This window comes from Oryx dammah, unplaced genomic scaffold (assembly GCF_014754425.2).
Source record: "Oryx dammah isolate SB20612 unplaced genomic scaffold, SCBI_Odam_1.1 HiC_scaffold_27, whole genome shotgun sequence".
Classification (NCBI taxonomy): Eukaryota; Metazoa; Chordata; class Mammalia; order Artiodactyla; family Bovidae; genus Oryx; species Oryx dammah.
This window is the reverse complement of record NW_024070211.1, coordinates 16,627,725-16,649,289: the sequence shown is the minus strand read 5'-3', so window position 1 is coordinate 16,649,289 and position 21,565 is coordinate 16,627,725. Positions and strand designations below refer to the sequence as shown.

Below are 21,565 nucleotides of genomic sequence, written 5' to 3'. Positions count from 1 at the left end.
TTCTGACTGATCTCATCCCTGAACTAATCTGCTTCATCCTTGGAGGAAAGCCAGAAGATTGATACTTTAATTGTTAAGTTGAAATGTTATGTTCTCGTGTCACCCAAAGTCAAAAGATCCAACTCTGTGTTAGAAAAATAATAGCCATGTTTAAAATGTGTAAGCGCTCACATGAGTGAGGCAAGGGGCACTTCCTATTTCTTAAAGACATCCAATATCTGCCAATACTAGCTTAACAAAAGGCCTTCAGGTGCTTCCACTTCCTGTATTTGTTTGTGATGCTACACAGTAGTCAGCAGTCAGATATCTCCTGTCTGTATTGACTGCTACTTTTCATTTTTCCCTCCAGGCTGGAAGATCATCCCAGTTCCCTCCAGATGGCCCAGCATGCCAGAAATGGCTGCCTCCCATCCCTGCCAAACACCCACGCTCCAGTCTGCAGGGGGGGCAAACCTGCTGCTCCTGAGCCTTGCCCTTCCTTTTCATGTAAGAAAACTGGCAGCATATGGGGGGACAGCTCCAGAACTGGGGGCAGCTCTGGGACTGGGGGCAGCTCTAGGCCTGGTGATGCCTAGGATCTTATGGAACTGCAGCAGTTCCAAACCCTGGAAGACCTCAGCCTCACACCTGCTCTTGAAAAGCCCTCTGATCTCAACCATTGCCCCATGTCACAGAGGTTCTCAGGCATGGGACACCACAGCCAGACCTGACCATGGGCTTTTCCTCCAGACTCCCTTCTCTCAGAGCACTGTGTCCAGTGGTCACCTCTGCAAGCTATTTGAGCAAGATTTCTGACTGGGGAAGCCACGTTTAAATGTGAGATTTTGAAGTAGAATTCTCGGAACAGTGTAGATCTTTGACCAAAACTCTGATGCCCCAACTCTGTTGCTGAGGTGGTCAGCTACACGGTAGAAGGCTGAACTGAGTTAGAAATGTGCGGCCAGGAGCAAAAGCTAGTGTGAGATCCCAACACATTTTTAAAAATAATTTTATTCATTTATTTTTGGCTGTGCTGGGTCTTTCTGCCTGAAAAACCTTCTGCAGGTTTTTCTCTGGTTGCGGCGAGTAGAGGCTACTCTCGGCGGCTGCGCGTGGGCTACTCTCGGCGGCTGCGCGCGGGCTTCTCGCTGGAGCGGCTTCTCTTGTTGCAGAGCACGGGCTCTGGTGCTTGCAGTTTTCAGTAGGTGCAGCACACGGGCTCAGCAGTTGTGGCTCCCCAGCTCTAGTGTGCTTAGTCGAGCAGTTGTGTCTGACTCTTTGAGACCCAAGTAGCCTGCCAGGTTCTTCTGTCCATGAGGATTCTCCAGTCAAGAATACTGGATTGGGTTGCCATGCCTTCCTCTAAGGGATCTTCTCAACCCAGGGATCGAACCCAGGTCTCCCGCAGTGCAGGCGGATTCCTTATCATCTGAGCCACCAGGGCTCCAGAGCATAGGCTTAATAGTTGTGGTGCACAGGCTTAGATTCTCAGGCGTCATGTGGGATCTTCCTGGATCAGAGATCGAACTCGTGTCTCCTGCACTGGCAGGCAGATTCTTTACCACTGAGCCACCAGGGAAGCTCCCCAGACACGTTTTGAAGCTTCTAGTTGAGCTCACCAGAGACTGATGGGGAATAAAAGTATTTTTTAGATGCTATAAAAAAAAATATATGCTTTGAATTATAAATGTACAAAGTTTTTTTTTTTTAATTTTCAAGAGGAAATTAAAAGGATATGAACAGATCAGATAAGACTCCAATTTCTCCATTCAAATAGGAAAAACAACAAGAGGAGCAGGTCAGATTCCAGTATGAGAAACATCTGTGAGCTTTTATAATCTGCTCAGAATTGGATTCAAATGCATCTGATCCCTGATTCAGAGCAGTAGGCCTATCACAGAGTCGGAACAAAGCCAGGCTGTTTGGCTACCCTGGGAAAGGGTCTTTTGATTACAGCAGTTTTAGAGGGTTTGGGGTTGTTTTTTTTTTGCCAGCTTTGATCATTTGTTATTTTACATGTGTTTTGCTAGAGCTCCAAATATTAATATGCCTTCTTTAAAAGATGGTTAGCTCAATCATTTACCTAGAGATTTCTGCTGCCAGGGTGGAGGTTTTAGGTGGTCTAATGATTTTTGCCAATTTGACCTAATGCTGTTGAGTTAAAAATGATTTCAAATTCTATAGGGCTGGTCTTCCCAGGTGGTGCAGAGGTAAAGAACCCGCCTGCCAATGCAGGAGACTCAGGAGATGCAGGTTCAATCCCTGGGTCAGGAAGATGCCCTGGAATAGGAAATAATCGCTCCAGTATTTTTTTTTTTAATTAATTTATTTATTTTTAATTTTTTTTGCCTGGAAAATCCCATGGACAGAGGAGCCTGGCGGGCTACAGTCCATGGGGTCTCAAAGAGTTGGGCACGACTGAACACAGCACCACTGTTCCAAAGAGTTGCATTTAGGCTAACTTATTTATCAGTAACATCCTTGTTTTACCCAAATTGCCACCAGGTGACCCTCTGTCTTGCACTGATTCTAAGTGTGGCCTTATCTTTTAGGAAGATTCGGCGTGGTATTACCTGTAGGGTAGAGTCACTGGAGGTTGTCAGGGGTGGAGGAAGCTGAGTGGTGGCTGATGTTGCTGGTGATGTAGATGTTATTGTTATTTTCAAGAACAATTGCTTTGGGCCCTGGCAAATTCTGGTTCCTCGCATGAAAACAGTGGGCACCCACCAGGGCACTCATCCCTCAGATCACCAGCCCTTCCCAGTGCTTCTCCCTGGGGAGGCAGCAGCTACTCACCTGCCCTTCTAGATGGGCCACCTGGAGCCGTGCTGCTGCTGCACCCAGGAGCCTGATCTGAGCACTGAGGCCATACTTTTCAGGTCCCATCCTCCACCAACTCTCATTCACTCAGGCCTGGCTGGGAGCCCACCTGCTGCCCTCCTGCCTCAGTGGACTCCCCTACACTGACCCCCAGTCCATCCTCACTCCCCCTGACAGATACCAGGCATATTAATCATTTCCCCCACCCCCAGAGGCTTCCCAGGTATCACTAGTGGTAAAGAACCTGCCTGCCAATGCAGAAGACCCAGTTTCGATCCCTGGGTCAGGAAGATCCCCTGGAGTAGGAAATGGCAACCCACTCCAGTATTCTTGCCTGGAAAATTCCATGGGCAGAGGAGCCTGGTGGGCTGCAGTCCACGGGGTCACAAAGAATCGGACACAACTGAGCACACACCCACCCCCATGCTTTCTCTCTTCCTCAAGCCAGCACCCTTACTTAGTTCTCCTTCAAAATCCTTTTATAGGACAAAAGTTCTCCCCTTGAAGAAGCCAAGGGCCCAGCTTATTGGCTTTCCTGGGGTCATTTATTTATTTAAAAATTCTTTTAACTTTTTATTTTGCACTGGGATAGGCTCCCCAGGTGGCACAGTGGTAAAGAATCAGCCTGCCAGTGCAGGAGACACAAGAGATGCAGGTTCCATCCCTGCGTCAAGAAGATCCCCTGGAGAAGGAAATGGCAACCCACTCCAGTATTCTCGCCTGGAAAATCCCACGGACTAGGGAGCCTGGTGGGCTACAGCCCATGAAGTCACAGAGAGCTTAGCAACTGGGCATGCATAGCCAATTAACGATGTTGTGATAGTTTCAGGAAAACGGCGAGTAACTCAGCCATACGCATACATGCGTCCATTCTCCCCCCAACTCCGCTCCCATCCAGGCTGTCATGCAGCACTGAGCAGAGTCCCATGTGCTGTGCAGTAAGTAGGTCCTTGTTGGTTATCCATTTTAGTTATATCAGTGCGTACATGACCATCCCAAACTCCCTAACTCTCCCTTCCCCCTGATCCTTCCCCGCTCCTGGGGTCATTTAATGAGCGTGGATTCCATTTGTGGTGTAGATTTCTATTCTTCCTTCCTTGCCCAGCACAACCACCCCAGGCCCTCGCCTCCTCCGTGGACCAGTGTGAGCTTTCCATCCGGTCTGGCCACCGCCTTCTCTTCCTCTTTTCACTCAGCCTCCTTGAGGGGGCAGGTGCAGACCGGCTTCAGCCAACATGCTCAAATGCTGTGTTGAGGCTAGTTCTGAGGCCGTATCTGGGCTCGGACAACCAAGCACCACAGTCGAGGGAAGAAGAGGACAGCAGCGTGTGGCAGGAGCCTCCTGATCCTCACTGTCCCATTTTGTTCCTTCCCCAGCGAGAGCTGATCTAACTTCCTCTTGACCCTTCTGCCCATCCAGTCCTACTCCTCCAGCCCTTTCTCCCTGGTCTCTGCACCTACTCACCTTGTCCCCTCAGCCCATTCTGGCCTCGCCAGGCCACCAAACCCCCAACAGGTCCCCTCACACATGACCTTCAGCCCTGCTGGGAATTAATGCCCCACCCAAGACCCGCGGGGTCCCAGAACCCCGGCCCAAACATCGGGTTTGTTCAGGATGCCCCCCTTCATGCTGTGCATTGAGTCAGCACTAAGGCAGGACTCGGAATGAGGAGGCCGTGGGATCCTTACGTGGCTCCATTAGTTCTGTGAGGGGCCAGAAAATACATTATTTTGAAGCAAAGGACTCAGCCCCACAGAGCCAAAAGGAAATAGCTCCCAAGGAGAAAAAAAAAAGAAAAGCCAAGAATGTGATTTAGAATCTTGTATGATTTTGGCCTGAGGAAAGTTATTCTCATTTCCTTCCCCATCCACCACGGCTGGGATATCAAAATCGCATGTCCTGTCGGTGGACCCTGAGGGAAAATGCCAGCCCTGTTTGAAATGGATGAAGAGGTAGAGAAACAGTGGTTTGTCCCAGGAAGCTTCAGGTGCATGCACATGGCTGCCCTCTTCCTCCCAGCTCCTAGCTCTTTCAGTTGAGATATATTTTGGGGGGGGGATGGCATCGGGGGCCATAGGGGTTGCTCTGAAAGTCTGCAGTGTGGCCTAAGCAGAGGGAGCAGGGGAGGCGGGAGGGGTGGCTGAACCAAGAAGACCCGAGAAGGTCTCCCAAGAGCCCAGCTCAGTTCCTCCTTCCTCCTGCCAGGGGCCTCTGGCACCTGTCCCCCACCACCACCCACCCAGGAAAGCACATGATCCTGGAGAGCTGCCTACACCTGGGCGCCATCTTGGAACACTGTTGACTCTCAGGGGGTTCTCCATGTGCAGCCCAGCTCTCACGTGTGGTTCTACTCAACCATTATTCTATACACCCAAGTGTGGTCTCCTGAGCGTTATTATAAGCCCAGTCAGCAGAGAGCACAGACAAGCCGGCCTGTTATCCACTGAAGAGCAGTTCAGAGAAGGCTGAAATCCTAGTTCCAGTCACAGTTCTGGGTGGAGACTGTCCAGTGAGTGAGTGAAAGTCGCTCAGTCGTGTCTGACTCTTTGCAACCCCATGGACTGTACAGTCCATGGCATTCTCCAGGCCGGAATACTGGAGTGGGTAGCCTTTCCCTTCTACAGGGGATCTTCCCAACCCAGGGATCGAACCAGGGACTCCTGCGTTGCAGGCAGATTCTTTACCAACTGAGCTATCAGAGAAGCCCAGAGACTGTCCAGTGTGGACTGTAAATAAAGCCACCCATGGGTTCCGTACCAGAAACAGAGTCCTTGTTTGGGTCAAAAGAGAGTTATCTGGAAGTCAAAGCTGTGCCCCCGTGCCATGGGTTTGAGAAAACCTGCAGGGAGGATTCTTTTTATTTTTAAATCAAAGTATAGTTGATTTAAAATGCTGTGTTAATGTCTACTCTTACAGCAAAGTGATTCGATTACACATGTATATGCATTCTTCTTTCCTATTCTTGTCCATTATGGTTTCTCGCAGGATCTTGAATATAGTTCCCTATGCTGTATAGTAGGACCTTGGTGTTTACCCATCCTATATATAATAGTTTACATCTGCTAATCCCAAGTCCCTAGTCCAGCCCTCCCTGATCCCTCCCCGCCTTGTCAACCGCAAGTCTGTAGTCTATGTCTAGGAGCCTGTTTCTGTTTCATAGAGTGGTTCATTTCTGTCATATTTTAGATTCCACATGTCGAGTGATATCATATGGTATTTCTTTTTCTGACTTACTTCACTCGGTATGATAAGCCCTAGGTCCCTCCGCATCTCTGCCAGTGGTCCGGTTTCGTCCCTTTTATGGCTGAGTAGTAATCCGTTGCATACATGTGCCACCTCTTTATCCGTTCATCTGTTGGTGGACACTGATGTTTCTATGTCTTGGCTATTGCAAATAATGTTTCTACGAACATAGCGGTGAATGTATCTTTTTGAATTACAGTTTTGTCTGGATATATGCCGGGGAGTGGGACTGCTGAATCATCTAGCAACTCCATCTTTAGCTTTTTGAGGAACCTCCATACTGTTTTCCATTGTGGTTGCACCAGTTTGCATTCCCAGCAACAGTGTAGGAGGGTTCCCTTTTCTCCACACTCTCTCCAGCGTCTGTCATTTGTAGACTTTTTGATGATGGCCATTCTGACCAGCGTGAGGTAATATCACGCTGTAGTTTTGATTTGCATTTCTCTAATAATTGGTGATGTGGAGCTTTTCGTGTGCCTGTTAGAGAAATGTCTGTTTAGGTAGGGAAGATTATTTAAGATAAAACTGAGGGCATTGCAAAGGTGCTAGAGACATTCTTTTTTTTTTTTTTTAATGAACTGAAAGGAGCCTGGCTTAAGGGGGCAGTGAATTCAGACTGTCACAGTGTTGCTGAGACAGTGACTTGAACCCCTTTGAGCTGGAGAAGGAGGGGTGCATGTCATTTGAAGTACAGAACAGGCCCGTCCCCAGGCCCTTGGGAGGGACCCTCAGCAGTGTCATCAGGGTCTCCTCCCATCGTTCCCTGTGATCTGGGGGTGACCCAGGCGGCCTGGTCCTTGCTGGGTGGTACTAGGGAGGTTCTGCCCTTGTGGGAGGGCAGGGATTCAGGCCTGAAGGATCCAGGGGCAGCTCAGAGAGCCCCACCTCTGGGGTTGCCAGATTTGGCAAATAAAAACACAGGACACCCAGCTGAAGTTGAATTTCAAACAGTCATGAATAGTTTTTCAGTGTGCCTCTGGGCCACTGTGCATCAGTGCCAAGCAGGGGACCCAGGAGACAATTCCAGGTTTTGTTGGCTTTTCCCAAGAGGTTGGGGCGGGGGTGGGGAGGGGGCAGGCCACAGGGCCAAGGGTCCGATCTTCCCTGCGTGTGTGTGTGTGTTCCAACCAGAGCGTACCCACTGCACCCTCAGGTTACAAGTACCTGAAGTGGTCGTCTTGAAAGGTCCCAACCTACACAAGTAAACAAGTCCCCATCCATAGGCGCCGGGGAGCTGTGAGGGACTGGCCCCCGGGCTGTGTGCTTTTCTTGGCTCCAGGGCCCAGCCCAGAGAAGAGCATCTTCAAAGAGCTTCCAGAGCAGAGGTCAACTGAGCTCTCTCTCCTGACTCCTCCCAGCCACCACCGATGCCAAGCCGGGAGAGTGGTCGCCAGCAGGACGTCAGGGAGAGCCTCGTCTACCCCCAGCAGGGGCCCCAAGCCAGCCTCGAGAGGGGCCCCGGGCCCCGGAAAGTGGAGACACCACCAGGTAGGGGTGGAGCAGTGTCCCGGGAGGGCTCTTCTGAGGCCCAACCTCTGACGACGGAGGCAAAGGAGCCTTCCGCTGGGGCCCCAAGTGCCGTTCTGAGACCCTCAGGGGAGTGTGGTCAGCTTGCCCGACAACCTCAGAGCCCATGGGGAGGGACCTGCCCTCCTGAGAATCACCAGTCGTCAGGCCGGAAGGAGAGAAAAAGTTACAAACACACCCAAGGGACTCGTTTTAAGAACTGCTGGGTAAAGACTTTTGGGAGGGTGAGTGAAGAGAAGTAATTTGAGGTCAGTGGCCTCTCTTAGCAGTTCGCTTTTGGAGAGGGGGCTGCAGAGGGGAGAAAGGTGAGGCCTGAGGTCAGTAAAAGCGTTTGGCTCAGATGTCAGCTTCCTAAAACAGAAACTGGACCCCCAGGAAGAAAAAAAAAAAAAGATGTTTTCTGTTCCTCTGTGTCAAATGAGCACAAACCGGCAATCAGTGGGTGAGGAGGGATTCTTTAGAATCTCGAAAGGACTTTTTTTTTTTTTTAATGATCTCACAGGCTCCTTCTTTCAGATCTGAGGGAACCTGCCTGGGGGAGGGGCCTGGCCCTGGACTCAGACCCAACCTGTCTTCTGACTGCCGCCCACCGCTTCCTCCGGCCTGGCCCCGCAGGCTGAGTTTCAAGACAGAGGAGCCTTGCTCCTGCACCAAAACACTGCTCTAGAGAGTCATGCTGAGCGTCATGATGACACCCTTGGAGTCTCTGAGTAGAGGAATTTTGCATGGTGACCGGTCAGGCCATCCGTGCCCCACTTTCCCCATAGAACAGGGAGGGACGTCCGTTATTGTGTCTGCAGTGAGCAGGCCCCCACCTCCGCTGTGGTCACAGCTGACTTGCAGCTCCTCCAGCAGCGAGCCCTTGCGGAGCTGGGTGAGGCTGTGGGAGGCCTGCATTCTAGGCCCCTCGAGGCCTGAAACCACCCACCCCCTGCAGATGTGGCCCCCATCACAGTGCAGGGGAGTCCAAGAAACCAGCCCACCGGTCCTCCCCTGTGGGGACCTTCCTGCCTTCTTGCAATCTCCCACTGATGGAAACACCACAGAAACAGAGATTCCTGCCGAGTTCTAGAAGCTGCTGGACACCTTGGAGGGGTCAGGGGCCCCCGAGGACAGGCAGAAGGCCCAGCAGTGCCACACCCACTGGCGGGAAAGTCAGGGAGAGGAGGGGCGGGGAGACTGTCAAAGCCTACACCTCTGTGAGCAGGAAGCTACCTTGCACCTTCCTTTCCTGCTTCAAGGGCAGAAGGGTGGCAGGGCTGTGTAGGGATGAACCGCAAGGACCTTGGGATCTGGACTGGGGAGGGGCAGTCCTGGATGTGTCTACAGGGCAGAGGGTGTCAAAGATGGTGAGCTGGAGTTCCGCTGTGTGGTCACGTGCTCCGTGACTGTCTCCCATGGTCCTCAAACACGGGGGCCATGGGTAGGGTGTTTGTCCCCCGTGTTCCTGGCACAGAGCGGGACCTTGAAATACACATTGGATGAATCCCTAGGAGAAAAGAAGAGAGCGTAGCTCTCTGACTTGACAGCTCTACTCTCTCAGTCTGTAAAGGAGGGCAGCCCCTGGCCCCAGAAGATGAGTTGGCTGGGTTGTGCCCTTGCTTGTGGGGTGAAGGAAGGCCCTGAAGCCCTGGATGTGGGTCGATGGTAGACAAAATGATAGCCCCCATTGCTTAGCCCTGACTTTGAGGTGGCGTAAAGATAATTGCAGCCCCAGTGGCTTCCAGCAACTGGTCTTGCTGTGAAATTGGCTTCTTGGAAGCCAGGAATGAAAAGGTTCAGACTCCACCAGCGCACAGCCTCCCCACAGCCCACGTCTTCCTTTTCCTTTTTCTCTCCACCTCTTACAGTCCTTAGCTTTGAATAAATGTTAACCAGACTATGAAAATGCATTTTCAAAGAAAACAAGCATTTATCCCAAGGAGAACCAAGGCACTTTCCCTGGGAAATCTGTCAGTCCCGACCTGGAGGGGCTGACCCCCCACCTTGGAATGTACAGGGTTGGTTTCCAGCCATCACCTCCGGGAAGGTGAGGGGCCAGGCTGCCCAGACGTCACATGGCCTTGCCCGCCCACTGGCCGCCCGCCATCTGCTGGGGCCCTGCTTTGCACGGCATTGGCATGTACACGGAGATGCCGAGGAACCCAGCCAGAACAGGAGGGCATTTGTCTGGACATTCCCTCCGTGTGGCCGAGGGCAGGTGAGGGAGTTGGCTCCTCCAGTCAGAGCTCTCACTGCCCCACAGACGTCCACCAGTGCCAGCCTGAGATGGGAAGCAAACTGTCAAAATTCTGTCCAGCCACAAGTATTGTGGCTTTTAAGAAAATAAGGAAGAACGAGATTTTACGTATGTCTGTGGTTGTTTAGTGGTTAAGTTGTGTCCGACTCTTTGCAACCCCATGGGCTGTAACCCTCCAGGTTCCTCTGTCCATGGCATTTTCCAGGCAAGAAACTGGAGCAGCTTGCCATTTCCTTCTTCAGGGGATTTTCCCAACCCGGGTATCAAACTCGAATTTCCTGCATTGCAGTCACATTCTTGACCACTGACCCACTAGGGAAGCCCTTACATATACATCCCATATATGCTTTTCCCTCCTCACATTTGTTCCCAAAGGATATATGACAGTATTGAGCTAAAAGAAACTACAGAACTAACAGGTCAGGGAAATTGGGGTAGCCTGAGTATTTATACAGACATGTGTGCACCTTCACCAAATATCCGTGAGTGAAATTTGCCTTCATCTGGCATGCTCCCTCCCCAGCCGCCATGCTCTCCCCAGCCCCCATTCTCCTCCCTGGACTTTGTTGCAGTCCAGATGAAATTCCACAGCAATGACCAAGTCAGGAACCAGTTAGGAACTTTGATGAGCAGAGTCCACTTAGGCAAGCCCTGAGTGCTTTGATTCGTATCTTAATACAGACAATATCTCCCTCTGAAGAAATGAAGGGACACGGGGATGTTCTGCCGTGGGAATCTCAGCTCTGGGATTATGACTCAGCAGCATTCCAAACACAAATAAAGATTAAATATCTCCAGAACCTTTTTATTGTGACTCCCTTCCAACACAGTGTTCCTATTGACAAGCAGAGATCATAGAAGCCAGCCAGGCTTCTCTGATACATAACTGCCTACCTTGCAGGGCACCTCCCAATTTACCAATATATCGATCGACATTCACCTTTTTCTAGGACCCAGCACCGTGTGTTCCTGCAGCCGGTCACATCTTCCTGAGTCAGAGCCGACTGCTACCCATGTGCACTTCCCATGTGCTCTTTCTGCTCTGCCCTAATCTGGCTGCATCCCCGGCCAGACCATCGCCATTTCCTGGCTCTGGCTCCTGGCTGCCTAGACTAATAAGCTCACACCATTCAGGGGCTTGAGGGGGCTGGGGGACCGCTCAGGGGCCAAGCTGACCCTTCCCGACAGCCATCCCTCCCTGCCTCCCACAGTGTCCTCTCCAGGGGGCCCCAAACTCAGAGTTCAGCGACAGTGACCAGCACCCTCAGTCAACACAGCCGCCTCCTGCAGCCTCCCAGGTGGGGACCCCATGGAGGTGAAGGGTCTGCCAAGCTGAAGGGGTGGTTCCCTGGTGTGTGCCAAGGGCCACTTTCCCCAGTGCCAGAGGGAGGTGCCAGCCAGAGGGAGGCTGTGTCTGAGATGTTCTTTCAAAGCAACAACATGACCCCAGTCAAACAAAGGTCATGTCCCAGGGCCAAGAGGAGGCCCTCTCTTAGGTGTATTAGTCAGGATTCTCCAGAGAAACAGAGCCAACAGGAAGTGTGTGTGGAAAGAGATTTAATTAAGGAATCGGCTCACATGGCTGCAGAGGCAAGTCCAGAACCCGAGAGCAAGTGGATGGGGCACACTCGCTTTCTGGAGGGCAGTCTGCTTTACTCAGCGTCCCCGCTGTGGAATGTCTGCCTTGTCCAGAGACACCTGCACAGAAATATGCAGACAGTGTTTGATCAGATACCTGAGCCCCTCAGCCCCACGACGACACTGCCACGTAAAATTAACCTGTGTGTAGGCTTTTCGCACGCATCACCATGTGGCTCTCCAGAAGGATGGGGCCCTCTCCTGGGTGCCCTGGGTGGGGAGGCTAGTAGACCCCCAGCCCTGCTGCCCTGATTGTTCTCTCCCTTCACTTCTTCTTTCATTGCTTTCTGTGTTTATTCAGCCGTGCTACGTCCTAGTTGCAGCACACGGGATCTTTTATTGCAGTGCACAGGCTTCTCCATTCGGGGCCCATAGGCTTAGCTGCCCTGCAACATGTGGAATCTTCCTGGACCAGGGATCGAACCCATGTTCCCTGCATTGGTAGGCAAATTCTTAACCACTGGACCCCCCAGGAAAATCCCCTCCCTTCACTTGACAACTCACCTCAGCTATCCCTGAGACTCTACAACTTGACCTTGCTGTCCATTGGCTCTAAGGCCCCGCGGGGTGAAGTAGGCCAAGCTGTCCTAAATCTGCACAGCTAGCTCCTCCAGATCTGGCCCCCTTGTGTGAGGGGACATCCCCAGGTAACCCAAGGCTGACTCTCTGCCACTACCACTGCCAGGAACAGCCCCAGGGCTCACCTGAGGAGTTTCTACCAGAGTCTCTCAATTGTTCCTTCTTAAAGTTGGCTTAAAGCTCAACATTCAGAAATGAAGATCATGGCATCCAGTCCCATCACTTCATGCCCAATAGATAGGGAAACAGTGGAAACAGTGGCTGACTTCATTTTTCTGGGCTCCAAAATCACTGCAGATGATGATTGCAGCCATGAAATTAAAAGATGCTTACTCTTTGGAAGGAAAGTTATGACTAACCTAGACAGCATATTGAAAAGCAGAGACATTACTTTGTCAACAAAGGTCTGTCTAGTCAAGGCTATGGTTTTTCCAGTAGTCCTGTATGGATGTGAGAGTTGGACTATAAAGAAAGCTGAGTGCCGAATAATTGATGCCTTTGAACTGCCGTGTTGGAGAAGACGCTTGAGAGTCCCTTGGACTGCAAGGAGATCCAACCAGTCCATCCTAAAGGAAATCAGTCCTGAATATTCATTGGAAGGACTAATGTTGAAGCTGAAGCTCCAATACTTTGGCCACCTGATGCGAAGAGCTGACTCATTTGAAAAGACCCTGATGCTGGGAAAGATTGAGGGCAGGAGGAGAAGGGGACGACAGAGGATGAGATGGTTGGATGGCGTCACTGACTCAATGGACATGGGTTTGGGGAACTTCGGGAGTTTGTGGTGGACAGGGAGGCCTGGCATGCTCCGGTTCATGGGGTCGCAAAGAGTCGGACATGACTGAGTGACCAAACTGAACTGAAAGTGTAATGGGGCTGCATTTTAAAACAATCAAGATTTTATGGTATGTATATTTTACCACCATAAGAATGATAACAAATATCAACATTAGGGAGTCCCTTGGAGGTCTAGTGGTTAGGATTCTGGGCTTTCACTGCTATAGTCTGGGTTCAGTTCCTGGAGAGAGAACTGAGATCCTGCAAGCCATGCGGCACAGCCAAAACCAAACAAACAAATAAAAGAATATATATCTCAAAATTAGAAAAGCTTCATTGTGTGTGTCAGAAAAATGTCAGCAATGCATGCCTGTTTTCACACACTTGCAGTCAGATTTACATGCTGCTCGGTATCACTCCTTTGGGCTTCCTTTGTTGCTCAGCTGGTAAAGAATCCTGCAGTTCAGGAGACCTGGGTTCAATCCCTGGGATGGGAAGATCCCCTGGAGAAGGGAAAGGCTACTCCAGTATTCTGGCCTGGAGAATTCCATGGGGTCACAAAGAGTTGGACACAACTGAGCCACTTTCAGCATCGCTCCAAGGGCTTCCAAGGCAGCTGTGTGGTAAAGAATCCGCCTGCCAAGGCCGAAGATGTGGGTTAGATCCCTGGGTCGGGAAGATCCCATGGAGGAAGAAACAGCAACCCACTCCAGTATTCTTGCCTGGTATATCCCATGGACAGGGGTCCATGGGGTCACAAAGAGACAAGACTTAGCAACTGAACACGCTGTGTTGCTCTGGGATTTTGGGGTGTGTGTGTTTGTGTTTACTTTGTTTTTAATTTATTTCTAATTGCAGGATAATTGCTTTACACTGGTATGTTAGTCTCTGCTGTACAACAGTGTGAATCAGCTCTAAGTATACATACGTCCCCTCCCTCTTGAACCTCCCTCCCACCACCCCATCCCACCCCTCTAGGTTGTCACAGAGCACCAAGTTGAGCTCCCTGTGTTATACAGCAGCTTTTTTCCTCTATTCTGAGCCTCACTACATTCTGTCTCATGTGCCTGAGTAGCCCCCACAGTTATTTGAGATGATTGCATACTCTTTCACGTGATCAGTTTACTCTAACTTTTTAGATTTCTTTCATTCACTGATAATGCACATGGGTGTGTGCTCAGGGTCAGGAAGATCTGGAGGAAGAATGGAAACCCACTCTAGTATTCTTGCCTGGAGAATCCCATGGACAGAGGAGCCTGGCGGACTACAGTCCATGGGGTTGCAAAGAGTCAGACACGACTGAGGCAGCTTAGCACATGTGTGCTCAGAACTGTGCTGGACAGTGGATGTCAAAGTGGACTAGACCAAATTGCTGCTCTGAGGCAGTTCACCTGGAAGGACAATGTTATACATGACATGAAAATAAATTTGATTTTTAAAGAAAAAAAAAGTTTAAAAATTGTAAGAGGGCTAACTCTCCTCTATCCTTTTCAACCAGGTATGAAAGATTTCTTGTCTAAAGTACAGGCAGTTTTTTACATGTCTTTTCCTAAATTTGAATTTGGGGACTTTTCAAATATTTAAGTGTTATTTTCCTGAGTATTAAAGTAATAGATTCTCAATGTAAAAAAAAAAAAAAAGGCGGGGGGAGGCATAATGAAATGAATCAACAAATTATGCAGTTGCCTCCCGAGTCTCACTCCCCAGAGCCATCATCCCCGTTCATGGAGCGCTTTACCACAGCTGGGCCCAGGGATATCACCTGAACCTTCAGAGCTGTACTACAGAAGCCATTTCACAGGTGGGGAAACTGAGGCTCCCAAGATGTCAGCAGATTGCTCACCCTCCCTTACCTGCTAGAAAGCAACAGAGCAAGACAGAGTCCAGGCCATTCCAGGGCCCTCACCTTCCTCCCTGCCACCAGATCCTTCACTTGCCCCAGTCCTCAGTTTCAGCCCCCAGCACGGTGTACACACACACACTGCCCACTAGGAGCCCTGCAGCCGGTCAGCATCTCTCTGTCCTGGGGGTGCAGTGGGGAGAGCCCCCCCTTCTAGCCAAGCCCACAGTGTCTGCTGCGCACTCACACTTGGAGCCTGCAGACCGAGGTGCCCACCTACTGAAGGAGGGTCAGACTAGTAGCCCCGCTGCCTGCCAGGAGCTGGGATGGTGCTTACATCAGCTCAGTCAGTGGTGACCACAGCCCTGGGGGACGGCCCCCGGGACTCCAGTCTTCAGAGTTAGGTGTCAGAAAAATGGGCACATAGCAAAGTCCCCAGAAGTCGAGCAAACTCTGGGAGATGGTGAAGGACAGAGGAGCCTGGTGTGCTACCATCCATGGGGTCACAGATTCCGACACGACTGAGCGACGGAACAACAATAGCAACCGAAGTTGAGATGGGAATAAAAGTTGAGCATGTTTATACCTCAGTGACAGCCAGGGAGCTAAGGGCTGGGTGGGGAATCACGTTCCCAGCCCTAGCTGCTGTGGCTACGGGCGCTGGTAGGAACGAGGGAACAGGCTCTAAGACGTGGCCTCTTGTCTCTGTGAAGCCGACCCAGTGGGCTGGGGTCCTGAGGGCGTCTAGAGAATGGCTGGCTATAAGATCCCACCAGGTTGACTGCCTGCTTGTTATGTGTGTAAATTTGGGAAACTTGACCAACTTGAAGCCTCAGTTTTGACATCTGAAAAATAAGGTAGGGTTGCTTGGCAGGGTTGTTTGGGGGCTCAATGTCATCTTCTCACTGTGGTCTTCCCTGGTCACCCCATCTAAAGTCAGCTTCCAATTGATGCTGTAATAAACTTCCAATTGCGCAAATTTAGTCACTAAATAAGCACGAATTTATTATTTTCCAGTTCTGTAGATTAGAAGTCCCACATGGGTCTTCATGGGCTGGAATCAAGGTGTCCACAGGACAGGTTACACCCTGGAAGTCTAAGGAAGAATCTCTTTTCTCTTCCTTCTGGCTTCAAGAAGCCTCCTGCCCTCCTGGGCTTGTGGCCCCTTCCTGCGGGCGTATGAGAAGTCGCTTCAGTTGTGTCTGACTCTGTGACCCTATGGGACTGCAGCCCGCCAGGCTCCTTTGTCTAATGGGACTCTCCAGGCAAGAATAACGGAGTGGGTTGCCATGCCCTCCTCCAGGGGGTCTTCCCAAACCAGGGATCAAACCAGGTTCCTGTATTGGCAGGCAGGTTCTTTACCACTAGCACCACCTGAAAAGCCCCATGGCCCCTTCCTCCATCCGCAAAGCCAGTGGCATTACATCTGTGTCTTTTTTTCCACAGCCGAGCCTATTTCTTTCTTCCTCTGCCTCTCTCCCCTTCTTAAGGATGCTTGTGATTACAGATATCCCAGTAACCTAGGATAACCCCACACCTGCAGCCCTGATTTCCTGTTGTCATGTAGGGTTCCAGGGACTGGGACATGGAACTAACTGGAACCAGACACACCTTTCCTGGCCACTGGGTCTGACACTGTAATACTTTCTCAGGTTCCCTATTCTGCTCCCTTGCTTCATCTCCTCTCTCATCATCTCCCTCCTCCCCCAAAGTGTGGGCCCCACGGGCAGGGATTTATGCTACCAGGTGCCCTGCTCTACCCCACCCCACCCCACCCCACCCCCGGTGCCCAGGATGGTGCCTGCCTGACATCTCTTAGAGCCAGAAGGGGGAGTCCTTCCTTCTTCCTCCTGTGACTTTAGGTTGGATGTTTTGTTCTAGGGGATTCACATCAAGCTTTGCCTGCAAGCCCCGGGCCCCCCGCACCCCAGAGATGCTGGACATGAACCCACCCAAGGTCAAGGCATCGGCTCTGGGCCCTCAGTTCTCCTCGTGTGGCCCCCAGCAGGCCAGCCGTCCCAGCTCCACAATGTCTTCCACAAGGAGCCTGCAGAGTAAGTCACCTTGTACGGGAGGGCACTGGGCTTCCCCGTCTGATTCGTGCTCCTTCTGTGCCCACCAGACCAAGGGGAAAGGCCCACCTCCCCTCCCCACAAGCAGGGCTCTAGCTCCACTTCCTTTGCCCCAGGGACCGGTTCTTCACTCATCTTTCTGTTTAAGAAATTGCCCTTGGCCTCAGCGGGTCATGGGCTTCCCTGGTGGCTCAGCTGGTAAAGAATCCGCCTACAATGCAGGAGACCTGGGTTCGATCCCTGGTTGGGAAGATTCCCCTGGAGAAGGGAAAGGCTACCCACTCCAGTATTCTGGCCTGGAGAATTCCATGCACGGTATAATCTATGGAATCGCAGAGTCAGACACGACTGAGCGACTTTCACACTTCAGCGGCTCACGCACAAGCTGGCGGAGTGAGACCCTTCCAGTCACTCGGGGATAAGATTCCCCTGCCTGGGGGCTTACGGGTCAGCCTGAAACCAGAATCGACCTTCTGGTGGGAAACAGAAGCAGGTACTTCCTCACAGGCTGGGTGGAGAGGCCCCCCCCGAGGGCCTGGGGGTGGGGTGGGCCCTAGGGAACCCGCTGTGTCCCTGGGGCCACTCTCCCACTCTTTTGCTCCTGATAAAGACCACTTCGCTGTCGCCTCCCAGTCAGCCAGTTGACACCCCCGCCCTTTCCACTCCCCAACCCAAGCCTGGAACTTTCTAATAGGGCTTTACTAAAAATAAGGGAAGGCAAAACCGAACAAAAGGACGTCAAGCGACAGAAAATCAGTCACACTCAGGATGTGTGAGTCCTGTGACCTGGCCACCCCCTCCTTCCTGACAGGGCCCTGGGGGCTCTGGCCAACCAGGGAGCATTGGGCTGGGACTGTGGTTCATGAGCCAAGTCTGGGCAGCCTGTGGTGGGTAGGCAGGCCTCCCTCTGCTCTCACCACCTCTCTGCTGAGAAACTCCCAGCGGAGCCCCGGCCCCATCTCCCCACCACAGTGCTTCTGCACACGAGCCCAGAGGAAACGCCAGCAAGTACAGGGAGAGAGCGGCCAGGAGCAAGCCAGGCCGGCCTCCCCGGGGCCCTGCCCGGCCGCCAGGCTGGACGCCCCCACTGAAGTAACCACAGTAGCAGTGCCCAGGAGCAGGCAGGCTGCCCGGCTGGCTGGCTGCACAGGGTGGGGGGCAGCACACACCCACCCCCTCGGCCTCCACAAACACAGGAGCTGCTGGCAGCGAGGCTCACCGAGTTCCCACACCGAGCTTCCTGTCAGGAAAGTGCGTGGCCACCCCAGTGAGTCAGGGCCCCCTAGCCGCAGAGCAGGTGACCTGGGAGGAAGGCGCTCTGCACTCGGTTTGCACAGGGCCCGTTGAAAGGAGGGCTTGTGCAGGGACAGAGGGGGTCTCTGTGCCCAAGCCCGCCCTGGTGCTGGCAGCTTGCCTGGCTTTTCTTCTCCAGGCAGCCCGTCTTCCAGGAAGTGAGGATGGGTTCTTCCCCAAGGTCACCGTCCCTTTGCCCAGTGACCAGCCCGCTCCCTGCTCTCGGGCAGCTGGCAGCTGCAGATGACAGAAGTGACGAGACGGTTGTCATCACGCCACCAGGTGACTCGAGAAGCTGAGGAGGACAGCCCTCCAGGCGTCCGGGAGCAGGTCCACCGTAGCCCCTGCCCCAGGGTCCTGCCACTGCCCTTCCTGCCCACCCTCCCCACCAGCACCCAGCTTGGGGCTGGTGGCAGCGGGGCACAGCAGAGCCAAAGCCGGGAGCTCGTCCTTCTCGGGGAGCAAGCCTCAGCCAGAGGCAGGCCATTGACCTTGGAGGAAACCGGTCCTCTTCACCCAGACCAAGTATGAAGAAACAGAAGGGGGTTAGAATAAGAGAAAGTCCTTCTCACATCGACTGCCTGAGCGGCAGACTTGGTATTTTCTTCCTCTTAAAACCTGGTAAGAATATGGGGTGTTCCCCTCTGTGGCTGGAATACAGCTGTTCCAAAGTGGCCCTGTGCTTCTGCACACGTGTTCTAAGGGCTCAGAGCATTGACCAGTTTAAAGCTATTTCCCTCCCTCCGTCCGTTAAGACCACAAGCACAAACTGTGCCCCCAGCAGGGTGACTGGTCCCCACTGGGGGAGGCCCTTTGCTCCCTCCTTGCCCAGGGTGACATCAGGGCCACATCCTAGTGTTGGGGCCCATGTGAGGAAAGCAGGAGAGACTCCATCTTGAAGCCTGTCACCCATCTTAAAGACAGGATGTGAGCTGGGCCTGAACCCTGCCCAGGAGTGAGGAAACGGTCGCTAGTGAAAACCAGGTCTCCTGGAGACTTCCCTCCCTACAGATGGCAAACAGAGATTGTAGTTGAAGTCAGGCTGCCCCTGTTAGATTAACCTTGGAGACACCCCCCCTTGATGTATAATCATTGTCCCCCCTCCTTTAACCTTAATTGTTTGTTTTCCTAGCATCTACTTGTTCTAAAACTCAATCATATGCAACAGAGAGGTTGCTAACACGTAACCAGTCACGTAGTAGGGGGTATAAACCCTGGCCTCTCAGAGACATCAGGGTCCTTGTTGGAAACCAATTCCCCCTTGGACATGCTGGCATAATAAACTAGACTCCACTGTCTTAAGTGTCCTCCAGGGTGTGTTTTGCAACTCCGTATTCCACAGCACTGGGACAGAGAAAGAACATTCACCTGCAGAGTCAGCACTGTTACCCAAGCCTGTAGCAGGGTCTGACCTCACCTAAAACAGAAATACTAAAATAAAATGATGAGTATTGAGATGGCACTTGTGAATGTGTCTCTGTGTGAGTTTGTGTGTGTGTGTGTGTGTGTGTGTGTGCGTGCGTGTGCTGTCCCCCAGGCAGTCCATCTGCCCTGGCCAGGCCCACTGGGAGTCATCTCGGTGGTCCCACTGGGTGTAAATAAAGGACAACATTGCGTTTTTCAGTATCCTTCCAACTCCTGAGGAGAGCAGGCAGAAGAGGCAAACAGAAGAACGCTGGAGCAGGAGAGACGCCAGGTTAGCCCTGTGACGACCGTAGACGCATCATGAGCCGGGCCCTGGGTTAATTTCACAAGTTCTTGGCAGTGGTGCCAGGGTGGGCACAGTAGAACTCTGTGGTCACGTGACTAGCCCATCTCGATCCTCTGGAAATATGTGAGTTTTTCTCTGTTCTGGGGGGAGGAAGGCTGGGCAGAACACTGCCCTCCAGCCCTTCCAAACTCCTGGCTTGACCTCTGGAGGGATAAAGAGAAAACGCAAACGCTTCTCTCGGTGTTGTGGATAATGGACCAGCAGGAGAAGCGGAGACTGGGTCCCTGAAATGGAAGCGCTCCTGGAGAAACCCTGAAAAGGCAGAGAGTGTTTGCAGATGAGCAGCAGAGGAGCATCATGGGAAGATCTCTCCCTTTCTCCCAGCAAATCCACTCCCTTCGGATTCCTCACATGCCGCCGACTGACACAGCCTGGCCCTGCCGTGACGAGAGAGCAGCCCCGTCTCCAGAATCCAGAGGGAGTGGGTGACTTGTCCGTTACCGCCCACGGTCTGCCCGGAGCCAGGGTGACTTCTGTTTCTCCCTCAGGCCCACAGATGAGCTCGAGTCTGATTTGAAGATGTCTGGCCACTTCGGGTAAAAAAAATGTGGACAGACTACACTGAGGTCACCAGGTGCGGCCTGGATGGTTCTCTGGGGAGTAAATATGGTCTCTGGGAGAGCCCTCTTGCAGACACACACTTCTGCATCCCAGGGCTGATGGTGCAAAAGAGACTTTAGAAAATACCAACTAGCATAAATATTCCAGCTATGTGTTGTATCCGGCCTTACGGGGAGCCGGATACAACCATAGTCTAAGGTGGGAGAGGGGTGAGAATCAAATACACAAATAAACAAATGTTTTCACAGGTCATCTGGAGACCAAATCCTACAGCTCCTAGGTTTTGCCCATGACACCTACCCAGGGAGGCCACGGAGAGGAGTCTATGGAACTTTTAAGAAATGGGGACCTTTAGGAAGAGCCCTTCTTTCCCTGGAAGCTGACCCCAGCTCTCTGGTTACCTGGCCCTCTGATTTCCCCTGAGTAGGACTTGATCTTCATTCACAAAAGGATGTAAATGTCCAGCAACAGCCTAAATGATGACCCTTGGTGGGAATGTAATAATCAGGTAGAGATTTGAGATCCAGTCAGATAAAAGGGCTCACTCAGTACGTTGGAAAGGACTTGGCCCAAATCAAAGGAGCTTAAAAAAAAAAAAGCACAAATAAATAAGATTAACACAAAAAATCCATGACAAAGTCTCAAATTTTTAATATGGATAGGATCTGAGCCTGTGCTTCTGTGACCCTACCCTGCTTGCAGAACCTTGATCCAGCACCTTTTCCAATAAAGCTTTATTTACACAAATAGGCAGCCAGCCCACGAGCCATAGTTTAGTGAACTGCATGAAAACGTTATTGAGTCTCAGGGCACCCCTTCCATTTTGTGTGCAAGGTGAAGCCGCACTGGCCTCACCCAGGACCTGGGGGTGGGGGGAATCCTCCAGGGCTTCCCAGGGTGCTCGAGGTATAGCCTTGTGGCTGAGGCACCAGACCCGCCTGTCTGATCATCTTCAGCTCTCCAGAGACTAAAGGAGCAATGCAGTCCACCTTGGCACAAAAAAGCTACCCCAAAAACTTAATGGCTTAAAACAACAATTTATGGGGCTTCCCTGGGCTTCCCAGGTGGCACAAATGGTAAAGACCCCAGCTGCCAATGCAGGAGACATAAGAGATGCAGGTTCAGTTCCTGGGTAGGGAAGATCCCCTGGAGGATGGCGTGGCAACCCACTCCAGTATTCATCTCTAGAGAATCACATGGACAGAGGAGCCTGGTGGTCCATAAT

At 51.9% G+C, this 21,565-nt stretch overlaps 1 protein-coding gene across 1 annotated transcript in view; it reads left to right on the top strand.

Moving 5' to 3' along the window:
- The window catches only part of LOC120854264 (lisH domain-containing protein ARMC9-like), a 39,636-nt gene extending 20,171 nt beyond the window's left edge, over window positions 1–19,465 (top strand). The window contains exons 3-6 of the mRNA XM_040228124.1: window positions 350–486; window positions 7,402–7,531; window positions 16,525–16,697; window positions 18,148–19,465. Coding sequence (XP_040084058.1) covers window positions 350–486; window positions 7,402–7,531; window positions 16,525–16,697; window positions 18,148–18,170 — 463 coding nt within the window. The 3' untranslated portion in view covers window positions 18,171–19,465. The remainder of the gene's footprint in view (window positions 1–349; window positions 487–7,401; window positions 7,532–16,524; window positions 16,698–18,147) is intronic.
- Window positions 19,466–21,565: the final 2,100 nt, after the last annotated feature.